Source organism: Ursus maritimus, unplaced genomic scaffold, assembly GCF_017311325.1.
Source record: "Ursus maritimus isolate PB19 unplaced genomic scaffold, ASM1731132v1 scaffold_27, whole genome shotgun sequence".
NCBI lineage: Eukaryota > Metazoa > Chordata > Mammalia > Carnivora > Ursidae > Ursus > Ursus maritimus.
In genome coordinates, this window is record NW_024425230.1 from 8,028,704 (window position 1) to 8,050,461 (window position 21,758).

At 44.8% G+C, this 21,758-nt stretch overlaps 1 protein-coding gene across 2 annotated transcripts in view; it reads left to right on the top strand.

Moving 5' to 3' along the window:
- The first annotated feature begins 206 nt into the window (after positions 1 to 206).
- The window catches only part of CHSY1 (chondroitin sulfate synthase 1), a 75,212-nt gene continuing 53,660 nt past the window's right edge, over positions 207 to 21,758 (top strand). The window contains exons 1-3 of one of the 2 annotated variants that reach the window (XM_040642690.1): positions 207 to 414; positions 546 to 615; positions 19,698 to 20,193. In XM_040642690.1, the coding sequence (XP_040498624.1) occupies positions 285 to 414; positions 546 to 615; positions 19,698 to 20,193 (696 nt within the window). In that variant the 5' untranslated portion in view covers positions 207 to 284. Of the gene's footprint in view, positions 415 to 545; positions 616 to 4,946; positions 5,270 to 19,697; positions 20,194 to 21,758 lie in introns of those variants that run through there. The other variant, XM_008687640.2, reaches the window with a different exon arrangement.

Consider the following 21,758-nt stretch of genomic DNA (forward strand, 5'->3'; position numbering starts at 1 on the left):
ACGGATGGGAAAGGCAAACTTCTCTGCTATTCAAGGATTAAGTCTTAGCCTAGAAGCAAACTGTCCCCGGCCTCTGCAGTGAGTTTATCTCCCAGAGAACATTCAGGCGGTTTCTCAATAGCGCCTGTGCCGGCGTCAGCCAATGTTTTCTAGTTAGTAAGATTACATCCCATCCGGCCAGCACCCAGAGCCGTGCTGAATTTCTTCTGTCTCTCAAACACACACATAATGACTCAGTAACTGACAGAAAGAATGGACAAAGCTGATAAGCAGACCAAGGAAGCATGAAGAACATTCTAGCACAACCAGTGTCCGAGCCACTCCTGTCTGGAAGCCAGAACATAAGCCATAGTCGCTTGCCCTTTCCTGCGTCTGCCTGGAAATGCTGCAAACAGAAGGAAATATTGAGCAAAAGTAATTAGCTAATGAGGACCTTAAATGCCCGTTTAATAGTGCCATTAATAATAAAGCAAAGTTTTATTGGGTTAATAGAGGTTAAGTGGCAATCTTAGTAAAATGGTCATTATAGATTTTCTTCTTCGCAGGCAATGAACAGAACCTTCTGAAAAGACGGATTATAACTCCCTCCGCTGCGTTTGCTGTTTCTCAAAAGAGGTATTTCTAAAGGTCTTAAAAAATGATTACCACTTTTTGCGGGGCCCCCGTCTGCGGCAGGAGTCCAGGAGTTGCGTCTTTAAAGAAGCCCTTACAGGGAACTCTGTCAGTTGCTCAAGGCTTGCTGCCAACAAACAATTGAGGTATTTACCAAAGGTTTCCAAGAAATTGCTGCAAATTATATGAAATGTTATACCTGTTACAGGCGTTCAATGTATTAGCAACAGAAAAAAAATGTAACGCGCGTGGGGACAGAGTAGCAATTTGTGAGAAAGTGCCCAGGATCGTAGGTGGAGGTGAATTTTAATGATATGTCGCAGAGAATCACACTGCATGAAAGCAGAAAGGAAGTCAGATAATGTGGCGTTTTTTGAACAAATTGCTAAATGTTGGTGTAGAATCACTGAGAAGGAACTTCTAACGTGATCCATGGAAAGACCCATTTGGACTCCAGAACACTGAGACCCTGAGGCGGGACATAGCTTGTCTGGGTGGGACTTCCTCGCGTAGAAGGAAGACCGGAGGCCCCACTCGGTCCCTGCTCCAGGCCAGGCCCCCATCTCAGGTGGGGTGTGTGCCCTTAGCAGCCTTCATCTTTCAATAACTCTCTAGTCTGGGGTTTCTCTTTACAGGTTTTTCTGATTGTGGTTAACACCACTCCTTTTTTTTTTCTTCTTTTTAATGATTTTATTTATTTATTTGAGAGAGAGAGAGAGCACCAGCGGGGTGGGGGGAAAGAAGCAGAGGGAGAAGCAGACTCCCCGCTAAGCAGGGAGCCCATCGCAGGGCTCGATCCCAAGACCCTGTGATCAGGACCTGAGCCGAAGGCAGATGTTAAACCGACTGAGCCACCTGGGGGTCCCAACACCACTCCCTTTTTAAATGAGAAAAATGGTCAACGAGTCCCTGAACTTAAGAGAGAGGGCTCCTACAGCAGTGAAATTGAGAAATAGTTCTTTCCTCAGTTTACTGAGGCTAAATGCCTATGAAAGCTGGTCAACCTGACTTCTCTCCACCTTTAAAAATAAATTAGGGGGGCTCCTGGGTGGCACAGCGTTTGGGCGTCTGCCTTCGGCTCAGGGCGTGATCCCGGCGTTCTGGGATCGAGCCCCACATCAGGCTCCTCCGCTATGAGCCTGCTTCTTCCTCTCTCACTCCCCCTGCTTGTGTTCCCTCTCTCGCTGGCTGTCTCTATCTCTGTCGAATAAATAAATAAAATTTTTTTTAAAAAAATAAATAAATAAAAATAAATTAGGGAGAGGGAGACATAGGGGTGGGGAGCTGCCTGGTCCGGAGGTGGTTTGAGGAGGGTGCATGCGTGTGCAGGAGTCTTAGAGGCACACCATCCTCCCTAGATCCTTGCTGGTAATGGCTGCGCACGGGCCCATAGGGCTGGTGTCTAGGCAGGCAGGCCTCCATACTGGACTTACCTACCCGCTTTGGCCCTTTGGGCTTCTGGCTGTCACTGAAGTCCTTGGTTCCAGGCATTGGCCTCCGGCTATGAAATGCCCATCTAGGCCAGCTCTGCCTCCAATTCAGGCCTCAGCAGGGGCCCTCCGTGGGTCTGACACCTTTACATCCTTCCCTAGGAGAACTCCCTCAGCTTCACCATTCAGCTGCTGCTTCCAGCTGTGCCGGGGCGTCCCCTCCCTATCCCCAGGCCACACTTGGGATGTGATCCCTGCCCCGGTATGGAGGCCCCTGAGGCCCCTGGCTGACTTCTACAGGACCTTGGCTCTCCTGTCCTCCCACCATCCCCCAGACTGGCATTCCCCTGCTTTTCCGGGGAGGACTTCACCTATGTCACGTTGTCCTGGTCCAGGCTTTTCAAAACCTTCAGACTCAGGCTTTACGGAGAACAGGGAGTCTTCTAAATCATGAAGGAGATGCTTCCATTGGGTCTGCAGATGAGACAAGTGAGGATATTGATCTCGGGACACAGGGACAGCTAGGAACCAAGGAATTGAGGAGGACAAAACATTCCAAATCCTCACAACGTTAAGTCCCATCCTGTTTATGTACTTTTCATCAGATTTCACCCTAGAAGAGGAAATATAGAGACGTTTAAAGCAGGTTAGAAAATATTGAACTCATTAAGTATGTCACCAAATTGAACATCTGTGTCTTACCAGATTTGTGCTTTATGGAAATCATTGTGAATTATGGGGCTGTTGCTGAATTTGGGGGCATCTGGTGACTACTTGGCATTTGTGGCTTATGGTCTTACTGGAAACCCCTTTGGATGGTTTTCGAGCCTATAATTCATGGTTATATGTTCTGTATTTTTCCCAAGACTACTGCTGGAGTCCTGTGTTCACTGCATAATGAGCATTTTATTTTTAGATGTGGATCACCTCTTAGGGAGGGAGTCTGGGGAAGGTGGGTAATGAACTATTTTTGACATAAATAATAAGTGCCAAAGAATGTGGTAATATCCAAAGAATAAAAAACAGTGACCGCCATTCAATTGCAGAGACCGTGTCTGTATCTCCCACAACTTGCCACTTTCAATTGTGTAATATTTCAAACATTTGGTCATGTTAACAATGAGGAAAGATGCAAAGGATTACCCCAAGCATGCTTACTTTCTGTCCCTAATTCCTGGGTTCATTTGATGAAATGAAGGGAACCTGTCAGGCCCAGGAAAACACTTTGCTCTCCAGGAGTTTCATTAGAAAACCCCAACATATTGGCGACTAAGTAACAAGACTAATATTTACTCTATACAAACATTTGTTGTATGGACACTTTCTCAGTTTTTGTAGCTTTAGCTGAGTTTTTTTTTTTTTCTAAGAGGAAATGTATAAAATTTAAACTCCATCCTAGAGATCCATTATTCAAAACCTCTCTTTAGAAATCCACAGCACTTTTATGGATGAATGATGTAAAAATATTGACAAAGATTCAGGTAGGTCAGGGGTACTAACCGACTATCTGCCTACAAAGAATGTAAATAAAAGTAGTGTTTACCATCCAGAGTATTAACATCACCTTCCATTTCTCCAACATCCGTTAAATGCTAGCACTGTTAGGAGCTTGGACATAAAATACAGCTTTTTTTTTTTTTTTTTTTTTTTTTTTTTTTTTTTTTTTTTTTTTTTTTTAGCTTAGAAACTAGGGGCAGGGAACAAGGTAAGTGAATTCACGGTTCACTCTGCAAGCATGCACGTCTCAAACGGCTCCTGAACTGTTTATTCTATATGCGCTTGCTCCTGCCCACATAACGGCGGGAACAAAGGTACAGTGTGAATCGGGAAGACGCGGAGAAGGTAGACGGTCAGGTCCGCCTGGCTGGAGGGCAGGGCGTGGGGAGTGAGGTTTATCTGAGGACAGTTTCAGCAGAAGGAACGAGCGCTTCGTGCACAATTCGGGGACCAAGAAGCCCCTTCTTCAAAAATCCCTCTTCAGATTGACGCTAGCAGGGCATCTCGCAGGACGGGGCCGCCTGGCGGGCATGGTCCCCGAGAGGGGACACCCTGGGGCGGGTGCTGGGCGCCGCCGCCAGGAGTCCGAGCGCAGACCGGCGGGGGCGTGGTCGCCGGGCGGATAACGGGCTGCAGGGCGCCGCGGTCCGGGGCCCCGCCGGCGCCGAGTCCGGCCCCACGCCCCCTCCGCCCGGGCAGCCCAGCCGCAGACCGCGCTGGCGGGGCGGGGCGGGGCGGGCGACGCGCGCGCCGGGAGGCTTTTTTTTTTTTTTTTTGTCAAACTTTGGCCACGTGAACCTCCCCCCATTCACTTTTGCGCCAATCCGGAGGCGCGGACGGATCCCGAGAGGGGCCAGGCTCCGCCGCCGCCAGGGCCCCTTCATAACGCGCCGTGCGTGACGTGAGGGGCTCCTGTTGCAATGGCGAGCTAAGCCGGAGGATGTGCAGCTGCAGCGGCGGCGCCGGCCACGAAGAGGACGGGGGCGGGCGCAGCGAGAGCGGAGCTGAGCCAGCGGAGAGACGCGGGCAGGGCGGGACGGGGGTGCGGACTCCGCTGCCACAGCCGTCGCCGTCGCGCTGGCCCCGCGCCCCCGTGCGCAAGCGGGAAGAGCCGCCGCAGCCTCGCGCTCGAGCCGCCGCCGGCGCGCGCCGGGCATGGTCCCCTCTTAAAGGCGCAGGCCGCGGCGGTGGGGGTGGGCGTGCGGAACAAAGCGGCGGCGTGGGGCCTACGGGAGGCTCGGGGGCCGCGATGGGCGCGGCGGGCCCGCGGCGGCCGCGGCGCTGCCCGGGCCGGGCCTCGCGGCGCTAGGACGGGCTGGCCTCCGCGGGCGGGGGCGGCGGGCTGAGGGCGCGCGGAGCCTGCGGCGGCGGCAGCGGCGGCGGCCCGGCGGGCGGAGCGGCACGGGCATGGCCGCGCGCGGTCGGCGCGCCTGGCTCAGCGTGCTGCTCGGGCTCGTGCTGGGCTTCGTGCTGGCCTCGCGGCTCGTCCTGCCCCGCGCCTCTGAGCTGAAGCGAGTGGGCCCGCGGCGCCGCGCCAGCCCCGAGGGCTGCCGGCCAGGGCAGGCGGCGGCGGCTTCCCAGGCCGGCGGGGCGCGCGGCGATGCGCGCGGGGCGCAGCTCTGGCCTCACGGCCCGGCCTCGGATGGCGGCCCGCGCGACAGGAACTTTCTCTTCGTGGGAGTCATGACAGCCCAGAAATACCTGCAGACCCGCGCCCTGGCCGCCTACAGGTGAGTCCCTGCTGCCAGGACGTCGACTCCTGTATCCAGCATCCCGGTGGGCGGCCCTGCCGGTACTCCCTTGGCTTGAGTCTTTGCTTGCTTTCCAGACCCGAAGCTCCCGGGGTTCCTGTGGGATCGGGGTGCCCCTTGGGTTGTGGATGTCGGACACTGGAAGCAGAGGTCAGAGGCGGGATGGTGAATGCAACGTCCAAGAGTATGGGCTTTGGGATCAGGTGGACTAGGTTGGCTCCCGTGGGTGTGGTCCTCAGCCTGACTTTGTGTAAGGCACTTTAGCTTTCTACGTCCAAGCCTTCTTCTTTGTTAAATGGGTCTGACTGAACGTATCTCCCTCATAAGGTTGTTGGGAAGACTCTTAGCACACCATATCTGTAATAGTGATGGTTATCGTTTGATTCTCTGAAATAGGCACCTTTTGCTCTTGAGGCGCTAGAGCCGAGGTAAGTTAATCTGGTTAGAGCCTTTCCATAGCATACTTGAAGACATCACTGGTGGAGGTATTCTTGTAAATGAAAGGGGCTGCCCGCTACACACTCGACCCCACCAGTCTGTTGAGTTAATGGAAAGAGAATCTTGGGAAAAGTAGTTCTTGGCCCATGGTAGATTTGGGGTTAACTAGCTCAGTTTAGGGATGTGTGTGTGTTGTCCAGTATCTGGGTCCTAGTTGGCCATATGAGTCATAAAAGTGGCTGGAATCATGTTCAGGATTAACAGAGGGATTAGCCAAAGTAACCTTTAGAAGGGCGTGATGATTTTGGAATGTCAGATTTGTATTCGAGTGAATTTGAGGTAGGAGAAGGGTGTGGAACCAATAAAGGGATTTAATGGAACCTTATACGTGTTAAGTACAGAAATGCTTACCATGTGGACAAGATTTGGGAGTCATCCAGCCACAGAACAAACCAATTCAGGGAGGTCCTCTGAGAAGGAACTTTTAGAGCAGTCAGTGCTGAGCAAGGCCAAGCTGGTTGCTGCTGTTGGTTCTTAATTTATAACCAATACCTTTGAAACTTTGGCTTTTAAATTTAGTCCTGGTCTAAATGTCCAGGCATTAGATATGAAGGGAAAAACATATATGGATCTTTATTCCTCTAAGGGAAGAAGTACAGGATTGAAAAAGAAAAAGAGCAATAGAGAATGTCAGCACTTTCAGTGCATTGACTCCCCATTCCTGCGTGTTTCTTTGAGGATCTTAAGTCCAGAGCATAGGTTCTGCCGGGAAGGATCCCGAGTGCCTGAAAACCTTAGACTGTAGCCACTTCATGTAAATTTAGACTGTGTTAGTGATTTAGGAATCCCCAGCTGAAGATTTTCTCCCAGATCTCCCACGAATTACCTGGAATTTTATGCAGATTGTTCTTTGTGCCAAGAGAAATGGCTACATCTGAAATTGGGGATGAGCTGTATAAATTGTTTACAGAATGGTTTTGAAAGCCAGTCCGCATAACTGTTGTTGGGTGACAAGGGCTGTGAAATCACAACTTTGGAGACAATTATCAAAGTAGTTTGGACAAATACTAGATTGCCCACCAAACAGATATATTTTCATGGACTCAGAATCAGTATAAAACCAGTAGGGGTCCTGGTACACCAGCAATACTCAGAAAATGTAATGCAAAACTGGACCTGTTCTTTTACACTTGGAGATGATCTTTTCCCTGAGCCCAAGCTTGACACTCTTACTCTCTTGGTCTCCTTTTCCAAATCTCCTACCTCATCTTTTTTGGATGTAGGATTTTTATCTCATTGTTTATTTTCTTTTAGACACTTAATGGAAAGTAGAAACACAGTTTGCCATCTGGCCCCAGTTCTTCCTCCTTTGTGACAACTCTGCCTTTCTGATAAAGGGAAAACCCTTATGTGGAAACAGTGTATCCTATCCAGGCACTCTGTCAACTTTCCTGCAGCTCTTTTATCTCTTTGATCTTAAGAAGTCCCATTACTTGAAGCTTGGGGGGTGGACTTAGCTTTCCCGTTAAGATCCTCTGCTTGTCAGCCCGGCAAGCCTCTGTTTAGACCGTTTGCAGGAGATGGCACAAGACCGTTTTAGTCTTAAGGAACTTCTGGGGAAGGCCTGAATTGGGATGGAGGTTACAGTGTGTAACTTATGATTATGGCTCTGCTGTGCTTTGCAGCCGAGGCTGAAACTCCACACTCAGCTCTTAAAATGGAAATTGCACGCCGTTTGGCATAAAAGTCGGCTTGAATCTTACAATGCTAGGTAGAACTCCAGTTTGGCACCGGGTGTGCTCAGTTTTACTTCTCCCCTGAAAGGCAAATTCATTCTTTACCTTAAGAACTTTAATGTTTTTTAGTTTAGTTTTTTTTTTTTCTTTTTAAGTAAAATTACTGTTTGGCTTTATGGGTGTAAGGAGATGCCAGCGTTTTTAGTAAGATGGCAGTATGGTGTACTTTTATGCTAAAATATTAAAAATGTCAGAATTTAGGTCTGGGGACTAGTAATTGTCTGAGATCCAGAAAGGAGCTATAAAGCCTTTGGGAAATCAATGAGATACGCCTGTCTGCACTAAAGTTAGCGCATTTTAATGATGGAACAGCCCCATCATTACACTTTTACTTTCTCAATCTGCCAAATGCTTGAAGTGGAGAGAGGGGCCACCAAAGATTGTTAGCAGTGCAGTGACAGCTGATAGCATGCAAGCAACAGACTGGCAAACAAAACTCAGAGTGTAGCTTATCAGAGACTGACGGGGGCTAGCTTCTTCATAGGCCCTAAGCAGACACCATAGCTGTTAAGTTCATAGGAGTGATCCTGGTTCATAAAAATACCCAGTTACACTTAAGATTCATCCCTTTGTGCAACAAATACATACATGGCTCCTCTGGGTCCAGACTGTTGAGGACACAATGGTGAAGATGCTTGTTCTCATGGCACTTCTGTTCTAGTGGGAGGCAAGACACACAGAGTTAATGATGGGTACTATGGAGAAAATAAAACAGGGTAAGGAAAGGGTGGGGTGGTGTCTAGAGAACTTGGTATTTGGGCTGCAGTCTGATGGTGAGGAGCTGGTTGTGTGAATATCATTGGTGAGCAAGGGCGCAGAGGGAAGAGCTGGTAAGTACAGCAACCAACTTGGAAGGGAATAAAAGAAGGCCGGTAAAAGAAAGTGGACGAGGCCCGATAACGTCTGGTCTCGTGGAGTTTTATCCTAGGTGAATTAGAAAGCCTTTGGAGGGTTCAGACAGGAAAGGGTGGTGATGGCATTATGTCCTAAAAGTTAATTCTGTCCATTGTGTGGAGATTGGATTGTAGGGAAGTAAGGAGATTTTAGGTGTGGTCTGGCTGGAGGTGGGGGTGGCAGGGACTGGTGTGGTAGCAGTGGTCATGGAGAGACGTGCAGAATTCCAGGGGATCTGCTGGAGCGGAGGTTAGGATGTGCTGACCGAATGCTGGTGAGTGGTAAGGCAAAGAAGAATCAACAGTGCCTTTTAGGATCTTGCCTTGAAAGACAGGTGTGAGTGGTTGTATTATTTATTGAGATGGGGAAGGAGGTGAGTCAACAGGTCTGGTTTTGCACAGGAAAAGTTTGAAGAAGGCATTTAGACATACAGGTGGATGTATCTTTAGCTTTATAGATATAATGAATTTACAAAGAGATGGAGAAAAGATTTACATCTGAGATGGTTACAGTGCTGGAGCTCTGAAACTGTCTGAGGCTTCCACTGCCTGAGTGTTCTGGGTAGCTGGGGTTCTGCAAGTACATATAGAAATTTGTTTTGACTCATCTACAGAGTATTTGTATTCTTGGCAATTTCACTTCAAAATGGTACCTTGATTCCTCCAGAGGGATTTATTATGCCAGATCATCAGAGCCCCTGTGTTCCTTGTGTCTTTTGTTACTAGCTACAGCTTATATTATTTCCATATTTTTTTCTTTGTTTTTAGTGTGATAGAAATTCACGTAGTTTAGTTTTTACTTTTCTGATTTTAGGGTTACCTCCCTCCCCTGCCCCAAGCTCAGAGAGTTACTGCCCTGGAGAGATTTTTAAAAGCAACATTTTTTTTTCTTATTCTAGAAGGGGTCGAAATCATCTCAATCTCATTTTTCCCCGCAAACAGTACATTGTATCAGCACCATCTGTTGAATAAGCTCCCATTTCCCTACCAATATGAAATGCCATCTTCATCATACTCAAAATTCCTGGGTATGTTTTTGGACTTCTTATTCTGTTCCACTGATCTTTCTCTCTGTTCTTTTGCCAGTACCACCCATTGAAATTATTGGAAGTTGAATAATTTTTTAATATCCGGTAGACAAGTTCCTCTTTGTTCCTCTTCTGTTTCAAACATTTCTTGGCTACACTTACCTGTTCTTGCTCAGAGAATTTTGATACCATTTGGATTTTCTTTTTAATTAATGGTTTGATAAAAAAAAAAAAGAAGAAAAAAGCATGCATACTTTGCTTTTTAGTCCTTTCTTATGCCCAGAACTCTAAGCTAATCCAACACCTTTTATTTGTCTTGGTTTTTACCTCCCCTGGGCTGAAGATGGGGAACCGTTTTGTTCTTTCTTTACTTTCTCAGAGGAAAGAGGTGGATGGGTTTCCCTTCTTTGCCCTGGGCACCATTAAAGATTAGCATCAGTCTGTAGGGAACGGTGGGAAGAAAGTTTGAGAAACACTAGCTGTAATACAGGAATCTTGTTGCAAGATGTTGTAGTAGTTAATGGCCTCTTCCGAGTGCTTTCAGGGAAGGCACACTGTTCTTTTACCAACCTTACTGAGGAAATCTCAGAGTTCCTTTTCTTATTCTTGAACTCAGTAAACCATACTTATCTTGAAACAGTTTAGAGCAATACTTTCTCAGATAGAATTCAATTTGGCAAAAACTTAACTGACTGCCTTCTACAATCCGAATAATCAACCTGTAAATGAACTTCTGGAGCACAACCCATTTCACATTGTGAGTTAACCTAAGGTGACTGGAGGACTATGTGATCCTGAATGTGAGTTTAGCTTTTTGTGTCCTGATTCCAGATCTTGATACCCTCAGAAAGTTAGAATATTCCAAGGATAGCTGTGGTTGTCAGCAGAAGTTTATACACGGTTGTGTTTTCATCACACGACTAGTTTCACTTCCTTTGTCCATTCATTAAGCTGCTCTGTATTGAAAATGGATTAATAATTCTATCCTGGCAGGATTTGTCTTCTAGGGAGGGAAAGAAATGGTAATACTGATGATGAGGGCCTACAGAGTGCCTGGACTAACTGCTGTGGGGACACAGGACAAAGGCCTGCACTCATTTATGAAGGGGATCAGGAAAGTCCTCGTCCACACACTCCTGCACCTTTTCCCTCACTTAGTCTTGAAGGATGAATAGCAGTTTTTGAGGCAGAGACAACAGATTCCTGGAAACATGGAAGAGCAGGAAGTAGTGAAGGAACAAGGGGATTGTGCATTTTGAGGCTGGAATCTGCAATGTAGCATTTCCTCTAGAATTTTTCAAAGGGATTTAAAGATGTGCTCAAAGATGTATGTATGAATTGGAAATTCCAAGTATCTTTGGTGTCCTGCCTTAGGAACTGTGGACCATAATTGATTTCACTGATTTATCCATACCGTGATCTGCTTCTCTAGCCGCAAAAAAATGATGTGGCTGAAATACGTTTACTGAAATGAAGAGAGAATCACAATATATTTAAATTATTCAAGAGTAGGTTATAAAATTGTATTCTGGGTATGAAGCCACTCCTGTTTAAAATCAAACAAAATAATCCCATGTGTTTGTGTAGTATAGAAAAGAAAGTGTGAAAGAATATACACACAGTGATGCTGAATGATTTTTCATACTCTTCTTGGCCCTTTGTCTACTTTTGAGCTTTTCTGCACTGAGCAATTATTTTGTAGTAAGGCTACAGAACTACAGTTTAAAAAAGAGGAGGAGGAGGAGAGAACAGCTCTTGGAAGGAAATTCGAGTGCGGTTTCGTGTGTGTTAAATTGTAGGTAGGTACCTGCAACACGGCTGGGCACAGATGGTGCCTTGGGGCTTGGGTCCGAGGTCATTCTTGTTTCAGGAAGTAACAGTTAATCCTGTCCTGATAAAGTATTTGGTTTCTGCAACTGTATTTTCCTTAGTTCCATAACTTCACAGTTCTAGGTAGTACTTGGGAGAATCAAGGGACAGCTTTTTTTTTTTTTTAAAGATTTTATGTATTAATTTGACAGAGAGAGACAGCCAGCGAGAGAGGGAACACAAGCAGGGGGAGTGGGAGAGGAAGAAGCAGGCCCCTAGCGGAGGAGCCTGATGTGGGGCTCGATCCCAGAACACAGGGATCACGCCCTGAGCGGAAGGCAGATGCTTAACGACTGTGCCACCCAGGCGCCCCCAGGGGACAGCATTTTTAACGTGAGGGCCCTGGCTTCCACACACGAATGTGAGTACTCGGTGTCTCCACCTGTTGTGCATGTGGACGGAACTGGGAGAACAAGAAACTTACGATTGAAAAGTAGTGAAGCTGTCCATCTGCTTACCTTAATTCAGTGTCCTGTCTAAAACCTGTATAGCTGTGGTATTCGTTCTGTAACCAAGTAATTTGGTTTGTGGATGATTAATAAGAAGAAGGTGTAGGGGCGCCTGGGTGGCTCAGTAGGTTAAGCGTCTGCCTTTGGCTCAGGTCATGATCCTGGGGCCCTGGGATGGAGTCCTGCCTGCGTGGAGCACCACCCCCCTCTTTAAAAAAAAAAAAAAAAAAAGGTGTATTCTGCCCTGATTTGATATCAACCCTGGGTTTGCAAACCCAAAACCTGAGGATTATTGAAAATAGAGTTGTTAATGGCATTAAAACAATTGCTTTGTAAGTTGGGCCTAGGTGTGAAGGCTGCTTTTGTGTTGGGATTTTCTTCTGTGTGTTGCCAGCCCACTGCTGGAAAATGATCGGGCCAGGTTTACAGTAGTGAAGGGACCGAAAGGGAATGAGGGTTTCAGAGGCTGCCTTTGGAGTGGAGTCTTCTGACCTTCAATTAAATCCAGTTTAGACTCTAAAGAGGTGTCCTCAATGGACAGGTTTCTGCCAGGCAGACAGAGTGACAGTGGCTGAAGTGGGTGTAAGGCAGCTCTCCTTTTCTGGGATGGCTATTTTCTCAGCCTTCTCAATGGAGGAGGGACTGCAAAGGAAATGTGGGTGATGACCTGGAAATAAGTGTGCGAGATGGAGAATCCAGTGGCTGGCCCATGGAGGCTTTAGAATCAGACCCCATTTGCATTCTGGCTTCAACATTTATTAGCTGTATGATGTTGGGAAATTATTTACCTAGCCTCGCGCCTCAGTCTCCTTCTCTGTAAAATGTGGGTAACAATACCTCACACACTGCATAGAAGTGTCACAGGCTGAGTTACTAATGCCCCCAGCACAGTACGCAGCACCAGGTAACTGCTTGGTGGAAGGGTGGCTGTGGGCTGCTGTTAAGCGGGTTGATACCAGGAAGTGCCTTGACACAGGAAGACTGACTTGTAAGAGGGGTCGGCCAGAGTAGGTTCAGGTGGTTTTACACTTTTTGTTGCTGCTGGTTTTTATGTGGTGTTTTTTTTTTTTTTTGCTTAGAATTAAATATGAAATGAATTTTGTTTATGCATGATTAAGAATTAGTTGCATATTTACACTTTTAAGTGTACAGTAGCAAAACAGAAACTATAAAAGGTCACTCTCCAACTTTGGAAATGTATCATGAGACCAGAATTTGCCTTCTATTATTAACATTCCAAATTTTAATTCTTAGGTTTCGAAGAGGGTGTTTTTGTGGTCTGTACTGATGAGTATTTCCATTGTTTGCTGTGAACCTGGGCTCAGAGGGCAGGTTGCTGTTAGTCCTTAATACCTTGGAACTGCCTCCTGGGCTGGTGCCCAGGCCATTGTTGAGGTGGGAAGCAGTAATCCACCCGCCAACAGCTTTATTGAGGAAAAAAAAGTCTTAATGCTTGCTTTCACCTTAAGTCTACTTTTAGGATTAATGGTAAAGAGTATAATTTGATTTTTCTTAAAATTTTTTTTCCCCACCATTTGTGATTTCTGTTCTATTTCCGCTCCTACTTCCAAAAAGAATTGAGATTGCTTACGTCATAAGGTACACAGTAAGACAGTTAAAGACTTTAAAAGAGGAAACCATGTATCCGGAAACCACATAAGCGGAAGGGAAACCAGCTAAGTACGCTTGTTCCTCATACCAACACAGAACAGAGATAAAGGACTGAATGATGCTTACAGCATCCTGCCAGACGGCTTTCCTTCAGCTCCAGGAGAGGCCTTGAGTCATCACTTGGTACCCTTGGAAGATCTCTGAGTTTTCCCAAGGCCTGATCGAGTTCAAGTGCATGGCTGCTCTCACTGGCAGCAAAAAACTGTCCTCCGTGCACTTTTTTGGGAGGATGAGCTCAGACCGATGCTCCATCAACCTTGTGCAGGATACATGTGCCCTGCTTTCCCTGCCGTGGACCCCAGGGGAGAAATTTCTGTCAGGTCTTAACATCTGGAATAGTCCTCTCACTTAACCCTGAGCAGTGGGACACAGTCCTGCCACATCTCTTGGTTACCTGCTGGAGGGGACCCACCTTTAGCAGACAGAGAGACCACATGATGGCAGTTGGTCTCACCACGTGGGCTCCCTCCTTTAGGGTGGCATCTTTTTGGAGGACTCCAGTTGGTTCCGTATTTCCCATGGGCATAGAGCTGAGCAGGCAGCCCCTACCAGGGTTTCGCCCTCCCTGGTACCTGTACTGGTACCCCGCTCTGACTTCCCTACTTTTGTTGTTCTTTGGCCTTATTTTCTTGCTCATGTTTTCGTGCTGTATGCCTTTTGGTTATCTTAAATCTTGTCTGTTCTATATGTATATACCTTTAATTCCTATTATCTATCAGTTCTACAAGGGAAAAAAATGAGATTCTCCCTTCCATGACTCCAAATTCTGAGATGATTTGATCATATGAGTCCTTTCAAACTTACCACTATAACTGTCTGGCAATATATTTAATTGTGATTTTGGGGGAAATCACAGAAGATCTCCCCTTTTTACTTGTAAAAATTACTGTAGCTATTAAAATTCAAAAAATGTGGAAGTACTCAATCTTCATTTTTCTTTTAGTTTTTGTCCATTGGATAGAATAAAAAAATGTTTATTACAAAAGTAGAATTTTCTGATGTCAAATCTTTTCATTTCTTTGGATGCTTTGTAGCTTAAAGTTTTTCTCCAGATTAAAAACAAAATTTTTTTCCATCTCTAAATATAGCTATCTGTTGCAGAAAATTTAGAAAATGTAGAAAGTATGAAGAAAATTAAATGTCTTCTGATGCTCCATCCAAAAATAACCATAGTAAACAGTTGGGGGTAAAATTGTAAAATATCTTATTTTTGTATGTGTACTTTTGTACCCTTAATACATATCACAGGGATGTACTCTTGCCTGCTTGCTAAACTTACCCACGTATTATGAATGTGTACTCAGGACAAGAGTCGTGCTGTAGACGCAAATTTGTACGGAAATGTACTTTACGTAGTTTTTCTTAAAATGATAACTGAACAGAAAGGGAGACTGAAGTCCTGAGTCAGCAAAGGCATTCCTTAGCAAAGCTAATATTGTCCAGCTGCCTCACTTAACTGTGATTTAACTTGGTGTAGGGATAGCGTTTAGAGGCCCAGAGGAAAAGATGATAGCTTGCTTGGCTCTCTCAAATTTCAGTTGTCTTATCTATGCTTTAGCAAGAGTTGGTTATCCGTGCACTGAAAACTGAGCTTGCTGGCAAGGGCCTCTGCAAATGTTCTGTGGTTTCAATTAAGGGAGAACTCTTTGCTCCTGGTAACAAACTTGTCGACGGCAAAGTTGACATTTGTTTATGAAAATAAGGAGCTCGACCTGTTTCTGTCACGGAAGGAGGGCCAGGTTGCTTCTTCAGCAGTGTCTCCTTTACTTCTTTCCCGTTATGAAGGCACTCCCCCAGGTCCCCCAGGATGGTGAATCATGATTACTGTTCCAGAATGCTCTAACTTTCTGGAGCTCTTGAAGCCAAAGGTACCCTAAATGAAAAGATCATAACTTCTTAAGATTGGAAGATTTACAGAAACTTCATTTTGAGAGATTTCCCTCAAACCACCCGTCATTTAGAACAGAAAAGGGCAGCTTGAGGTTTTTCCCTGGGTTACCTAAAAAGGAAAAGATAATAATTGGGTGGAGTTACCATAAAACTGCAGAGAGGCTTTTAAGGATGGTTTGAGGTTAGATTGTCTGTTTTTAAAATTAATTGGTTTCTCTTCTTGGACAAATTACGTGATTTCAAGTCACAGTTTGGGCATTAATCGCCTCAGTGATGGTGGTTCTGTTAGCGCTTCCTTTGCGCATTCTGTCTGCGGGGGCACCTGGAGCCCAGATGAAAATGCATTTTGATGCTAGTCTAATAGGAAGGATTCTGGTGTTTAGAAATGAGAACCGTTTTAGAAGGTAAAGTCTTGGGGCGCCTGGGTGGCTCAGATGGTTAAGCATCTACCTTCGGCTCGGGTCATGATCCCAGGGTCCTGGGATCGAGCCCCCGTTGGGCTCTCTGTGCGGCGGGAAGCCTGCTTCTCCTTCTCCCTTTGCTGTTCCCCCGGCTTGTGCTCTCTCTGTCAAATAAATAAAATCTTTAAAAAAAAAAAAAGGTGAAGTTTTACTAGACTTCTACGCTGACGTTGTCTAAGATTGACTGTAAAACGGAATTCTCATAGATAGCTCGACTGTCAGGTTTTTAGCCAGAAATGTGAGGAGTGGCATTTTCCATCATGCCTCCACGCTGGTTGTGATCCTATGACCAACGGCTCCAGGTTCAGCCCACACTCCCCTGTGCCCTTCATCTTCTCTTTCATTATCTTACTTGCACACTCCTGTGTCCGTAATAAGTCACACTTACATCATGTTTCCTGCATGCTGGGCCGGCGTCTGAGCACTTTAGATAGAAGAACCCACCCGACCCTCACAGCAACCCTGTAAGGCAGGTAGTAGTAGTATCCCCAGTTTACAGGCAAGGAGAGGGAGCCACACAGTGGCTTATCCCAAAGCAGAGCCAGGACGCTCACTGCAAAAGCCTGATTCCAGAACCCATGCTCTTAACCATCACCCTGTGTGTTGTCTCTTGAGTAGGTTGTTCTTTGAAGACAGACGTTGTCTTCCCACCCCACATCTCAGATAATGTCATGGTGCTTGAACATCTTAGTGGCTTCTGGGGTTGGCTACTTCTGTACTTACTGTTTCGAACTTGGTCTGTTTTATGAGTCACATTTTAGTTCAGAAGTAATTGGGTAGAAGCTAAAGTTAGGTTGATTTTATTCACTATCCATGTATAATCAGTTACGAGATGATGCAGACTATTTATAACTTACACTTCAGAAGTACCGTGAAAGGTAGCAGATTTTAACTCCATCATGCCTTATTGTTTTCTGGTTGTGGTTTGATTAAGTCAGGCTCCTTCTGTAGTAAGGGTAGGAAATGGTAGTGTGTCTTACGGAAAGTAATAAGAAGCTCACTTGGGAATGTCTCAGAGACAGAAATGATTTCTGCGCGTTAGCGTGCGTACGCACACACGACGCTTTTAAGTCACTTTTTTCATGTGAGTGAGCAGGATGTGTTGACTTCTTTTATGTGCCAACTACTGAAATTAATTACTTTTTCAAAGAATTGTGACTGCCCAACAAAAATCATTTCTACTGAAGGAAGGAATCAGGGGCTCCTTGACCTGGTTGTGGCTCCTCTTAGTACATCTTCATTGTCACCACCTTCCTGGGGCTGGGAAGCCGTCTCCCCTCCCGGTTACCACATCAGCAGGGGGTCTCTAGCTTATTATACATTTTGTGTAGGTTGTAGTTCATTCTTATTTTTAAAGAGACTTGTCTCTCTGTGGAAAGGGTTGGTTTCTCTTTAAATTAATTGCCCCGTTCCTGCCACGTTTACTTTTTATCCTTTTTTTCAGGAGCTTATCCTTAGTGAAAATGAAGTATAGTACCTGGTACAGCATCTGGAGTCCCATCAGTTTCCATACGTGACGAATTCTTTGTTAAAGAGTTTTATAAATGGCAAAAGACTGCATAGGTCCGTTTTAAATCCATAGACATTAAGGGAAAAACATCACCTCTGCTGTCTTACATCATTTTAAGATGGACATTTACTTCCCCACATTTTAACATTGCTGAAATCAGGGTGCGTTTTGCAGTTGCTGGCATCACGTGATTATGATTGGCACTTTTTTCTTTGTTATTGGTACAAAAAACAATGGTGTATCTTACAGCTGACATCCTAGTTTTAATGAAAAATGGTATGTATGTAGTCCTCAGATTTTTCGAGAAGCATGTTTGACAAAAAGTCCATTGAATTCTTCCTCTGCTTGAATGAGAGACGTTTGAAGTCATTTTGTATTCCTTATGTTCGGGTTAGGAAGAGAATGAAAAGCCAGTAATTGCTTTTTAAGTGCCTCATTGTAGATTGTTGATAAAATTACAAAAATAATACTGTGCTTTAGAAATTTAGTTTTGCAGATGACAAAGTTCTGGAGACAGAGGGTAGTGATGTTGAAGGACAATGTGAATGTGCTTAATGCCATTGAACATTATGCTTAAAAAATGGTTAAAATGGTAAATTTCAAGTTACGTATATTTTATCACAGTTAAAATTTTTTCCAAGAGAAGTAATATTGTGCTTATAAAGATTTTCCTCAATTTAGAGATAGAATAAAGAGAAAGTTCTCTTTATCCCCTCCCTGCCCTTCCCATTTCCCTGCTTCTGTACTCCTTCACCAGCGGTTTGGTGTGTATCTTTTTCAACTACTTCTCTCCCTAAGCCTCTCCATTTAAGATATATGTGGTTTTCATTGACCCTTCAAGTTCACTTTTCACCACAATACATGTAATTGTAACAGATGAGTAAAATAAAAACATATTGGGGAGAATATCACCTGCAAAGCGTCCTTTTTTGATCTTATTAGGGCTAAATTGACTGCTTCATTTGTATTCTGTGATGTTTTTCCTAGAAGTAGTCTTTGTAAGTGCATTTTGTGGCTGGACTACTTCTAGTATAAAGAAAGCATAGGGACAGATGTAACATGATGGCCTTAAATCAGCTGTTCAGCAGCAGGATTCCTGACGATTCTCATTCATCATCGGTGTCTCCTCTGGCAGTGGGGGGAGCACATACCCTTGATGGCACTGTTGTCTGGGCTGCTGCAGCATTTCCCACCCGGTGGCCTCAGCCCTCTCCTCTATGCCCTGAGGACTGCGGAAAGCTTTCATCCACTTCTGCCCCAGCTTCTGCCCCATTCCTTCGAAGTGGCTTGTACCCTATGAAGGCCCCCAGCTCTAGGGGGTCTGCTCCCCTCTCAGCAACCCGCCCTGTCTGCATACGCCACTTTCTGGGCCTGTTTCTCATCCTTGACATTCACCCCTGTCTCGGGGAAGCGCTGTGTGTCTAGTTTGTGTTCTTTCTGTACGCTCTTTAAGTAAGGCTGTGCGCCTTTCTTCCAGGGGGCTTGTTCTAGTTCATACTAGTAAGTACACTGGTGTGTGACTGCCTTGGTAAACGTCTGTCTCTCCTGATGACAGCTCCATGAGCTGGCGTCTGTATTTTGCTCACTGAGCATCCCCTGGCCTTGCACATACTTGGCACTTGATGTGCATTCAAAGAAACTTTGTTGAATGAAGAATTTGATTTTTTAAAATTTAATTTTATTTCATTTAAATTCAATTTAATTAACATGTAGTGTATTATTAGTTTCAGAGGTGGAATGCAGTGATTCATCAGTTGTATATGACACCCAGTGCTCATTCCATCACGTGCCCTCATTAATGCCCATCACCCAGTTACTGCATCCCACTCACCTCTCTTCCAGCGACCCTCAGTCTGTTTCCTAGAGTTAAGAGTCTCTTATGGTTTGTCTCCCTCTCTGATTTCGTCTTATTTTATTATGCTAAGCGAAATAAGTCAATTAGAGAAAGACAATTATATAATTTCATTCATATGTGGAATTTAAGAAAGAAAACCAGAGAATCATAGGGGAAGAGAGGAAAAAATACAAAAAAATAATTTGATTTTTGTCTTATACAATGAAGGAGTTTGTGGGTAGGGACTTGATAAGTATCAGAAAATTAACCTGGAGATTTAGACGTTGGTGCCCTGCCAATTTGGTTTTCAGCCATGGCTAAAACTTAGTTATCCTGGAAGTATTTAAACACTTCACCATTCTTTTTTGTTGGGGTTCTTTTGGAAATGAATTTGGGCTTTGCAATACCCCGTAGCCTGGGCTTCCATTAAGGGGAAGCAAGCAGACCAAGTAGCTTTTTATTATTCCTTTTGAACACACAGTGATTCAGCATGAGTAGATATGTGGATTTCTGGAAATGAGAAGCTTGACATGAACTGTTCTCTCACTGATACTTATTTTAATTCCAGAACGTGGTCCAAGACAATTCCTGGGAAAGTCGAATTCTTCTCTAGTGAGGGTTCAGACACATCGATACCAATCCCGATAGTGCCACTGCGGGGCGTGGACGACTCCTACCCACCCCAGAAGAAGTCTTTCATGATGCTCAAGTACATGCATGACCACTACTTGGACAAGTACGAATGGTTTATGAGAGCAGATGATGACGTGTATATCAAAGGAGACCGTCTGGAGAGTTTTCTCCGGAGTTTGAATAGCAGCGAGCCCCTCTTTCTCGGGCAGACAGGACTGGGCACCACAGAAGAAATGGGGAAACTGGCCCTGGAACCCGGTGAGAACTTCTGCATGGGGGGGCCCGGTGTGATCATGAGCCGGGAGGTTCTCCGGAGAATGGTACCACACATTGGAAAGTGTCTCCGGGAAATGTACACTACTCACGAGGACGTGGAGGTGGGAAGATGTGTCCGGAGGTTTGCAGGGGTGCAGTGTGTCTGGTCTTATGAGGTAAGAACAGAAAAAAAAAACAACACGTTAATTTCATCATTAGTTCTGAACCAATTGTAGGAAACGAGTGATGGTATCTTCTTTAAGGCTTGAAGTTGGTATACGAAGGTATTGCACATTTTTACCTGAGTTTTTAAAATTTGAATTCCCTCTTCGTATCTTTTGTCCTTCATTTTTAGGACATACCTTTGATACTTTTGTCCTGATACCTTAGTTAATTAATAATGGCATTTGGAGCCCAAAGAAACGATATGGTTCACTGTAGGTAACAGTGATATTTTCATGATTACCCAGAAAATTCATCTACTCTGATGTCTTCTGGTTCCGCAGATGTGATTGCAAGTTTGTCAACACTCCCTGCCCCTCTTCTCCCAAACGCCTGACTTTTCTCATTTGGTCATGTTGACCCACACAGTTTTGAAATTTAACGTGTTTAGAATTCATAAAATGAGCAATGATATAAAAATTTTAAAAAGCCAATTGCATTTGACTTTGCATTTATTTTGAACCTTGACTTTTTAGACAGTTATTTGTAACCTGTACGTTTGCAACGTCCTTGTTCTTTTCAGACTAGTTGGTAGGCAACCTCTGGGTTATCTTGACACACAAGCGCTGTTTTTTTGTAGGAAGCCTACTTGTAGATGTTTTCTCTTTAAATGTTCTCGAGAACATGAGTTAGCTTTTGACTTTTCTCTGTTTTTATTGGCAGATGTGTACCTCTTGCCTGCAGTTACAGGATCTGATATTAGTCAGAGTGGAAAAAATTATTTAGGTGGTGTTGTGTTTAGATTGATAAACTACCGATAGTTGTGAGGAACAGAGGGAATTTGTAGACCTTTGCCCAAGAAAAAGAAACCCACTTTCTGATGTAAACTGTTAGCTTTTGTTATGAGTTAATTTTCTAAAGTGGTTGAGTGAAGGAAGAGTGTTCTTGCCAGTACTTGCCTCCTCCCCCCCCAGACTTGCTTTTAAAGGTTTCCTAATAACTGTTCTTTCATTTGAACTCTTAGGGAAGTGGACATTTTTAAGAATACAGGAAGTAGTTTTCATGTTCATTTCTAATTATAAAGCCTACATTTTAAATACCAAATGTAAGTTGAGTGAAACCTCTGATCTCTGAATCCCCTCATCATGGATTTTTGCAGGGGGGAAAGTTCTTTGATGATGTCATGCAGTTTCAAGCAGAATACAAAAGGCAGCGTTTCTGCATTTTCCCCATTCTTAATTTAGTAGTTATAACCTTAACATGTTTCATTACGGTTAAAACATGTCGTGCCTTGTGTATTTTGGAATGTTTCACTTTCTCCCTGATCTCTGAGAAGCTAGCCCTCCTGCTGGAATTGTAGAGGATAGGCCTACCTTTGAGAGAGAATTTTTAAAAATATCTTAGTGGTGTAGTGCTTTTATAACTTACATACTGCTAGATACACTCCAGCGGAGCAATTATCTTGTTTATCAAGAACTCTGACCTCACATTAGTGCCAGGATGTTAGAAAGTATTGTCCTGGGGCTGCAGGGGTTGGGAGATGGTTTCAGGGCTATCCCCCCCCCCCCCCCCCCCCCCC